At 49.2% G+C, this 1,256-nt stretch overlaps 1 protein-coding gene across 3 annotated transcripts; it reads right to left on the bottom strand.

Moving 5' to 3' along the window:
* Positions 1-316: 316 nt before the first annotated feature.
* On the bottom strand, positions 317-1,148 carry KVP18_000636 (uncharacterized protein; the record flags this gene model as incomplete). 3 transcript variants are annotated; one of them, XM_067949895.1, is made up of 2 exons in its annotated part: positions 317-821; positions 850-1,148. In XM_067949895.1, the coding sequence occupies 2 exons, from the start codon at positions 1,146-1,148 to the stop codon at positions 317-319; spliced, it is 804 nt and encodes a 267-aa protein (XP_067805460.1). The 3 variants fall into 3 exon arrangements, with proteins under 3 accessions (XP_067805460.1, XP_067805459.1, XP_067805458.1); XM_067949894.1 differs by lacking the exon at positions 850-1,148 and having other exon boundaries at positions 317-781; XM_067949893.1 differs by lacking the exon at positions 317-821 and having other exon boundaries at positions 846-1,148.
* Positions 1,149-1,256: the final 108 nt, after the last annotated feature.

Below are 1,256 nucleotides of genomic sequence, written 5' to 3'. Positions count from 1 at the left end.
ACTTTACTCCCTACGTGGCAGCGCTGAGGACGTGCGCCGTTTTAAACGACCCTGAATTGATGGTTCTGATTCTGAGGGGGTTCCTGGGAGTGCTTGAGTACCGACCCGAGGACATCGTAAATGATGAGAAAATCTCTCAAGTACTTTCTGCAAGCCAGTGCACACCCCACTTATGATGTTCGGCTCGTTGCCCTGGAGTTCTGGCCAGCTGCTATTACTCTGCACGGTAGCTGCAGAAAAAATTTACGAGCTAAATTGTTTTTGAAGGTATTACTTGAATAACAAAATGAATTGACCTCTATGCCTCCAAAAAAAATTACGACCAAAATTGGAACATCTCCGATTCCATGTTCTTCAGCTCCGGTGCACACACCACCAGCGTGTGTAGCGGTTTTCCGAAGTCAACCTCAAGAAGCTCTTTAATGCTACCCGCTCTTATCATCGCGTCGTCGTGACCTATTCTGGCCAGCCCAAAAACCTGTGTCTCAGTAGAAAAAACGCCTTCATGGCGGGTGGCTTCGATTTCTAACATCTGCTCCAGGGCGTCCGTGACGCTCATGTATCGTGGCGGCTCAAAGACGTCCCTTCCACGCATGAGATTCTCCAGAGACCGCTCCTTCACTTTAATGTCGAGAAGACATAAGGTGTGGAGCCCGGCAGCCATGTTGGACTTCACTTTGTCATAGAAGGAGTCAGGTTTCCAGTCCTTCTCGAAGAAGACAAGCGAAATAGTTTCTCCCATTCGGTAGAGGCTGAGACCGCATTGGCCACAGGCGTTCATTATGCTAGCGTTGTGGACAACTCGCACCTCGACGTCCAGGCTGCATAAAACTACGCTGATTCACTCACTCTGTGGCTCTTTTGTAGAGATCCGTATGTGTCGTGGCGCAGAAAGCATCACCCACCACGAGGAAGGCCACATTTTCGGTCTTCGCCAGTTCTAGCATCTGATCGCAGTGCTGCTCAACGGCGTCGCGGTCCATGATCTGAACTTCTTTGCCATACAGACGCTCAAGGTTTCCTTTCTCCACGAGGAGAATCGACGTGTAAGCCTCAAGAAAGACGTGAGACGCCGCTTTCACAGCGGACAGCCCCTTTAGTGTGATGTCCTGTTCATCGCACAAACCAAGTCCAACAAAAGTCAGCATTTGTATTCACTTCACCGACTACGACTCTCGCCTCTTCTTGTAGTCATCTTTAACGTCATCTTTCATCTTGAGCTTCAGTTGCCTTAGCTCGTTAGTCAACTTTTCGTT

Source organism: the organism of the source record quoted next, assembly GCF_019968955.1.
Source record: "MAG: Porospora cf. gigantea A chromosome Unknown PgA_NODE_9768_length_1256_cov_332.894, whole genome shotgun sequence".
Classification (NCBI taxonomy): domain Eukaryota; phylum Apicomplexa; class Conoidasida; order Eugregarinorida; family Porosporidae; genus Porospora; species Porospora cf. gigantea A.
Note: the sequence above shows the minus strand (reverse complement) of the source record. Positions and strands in the feature narration are given on the sequence as shown.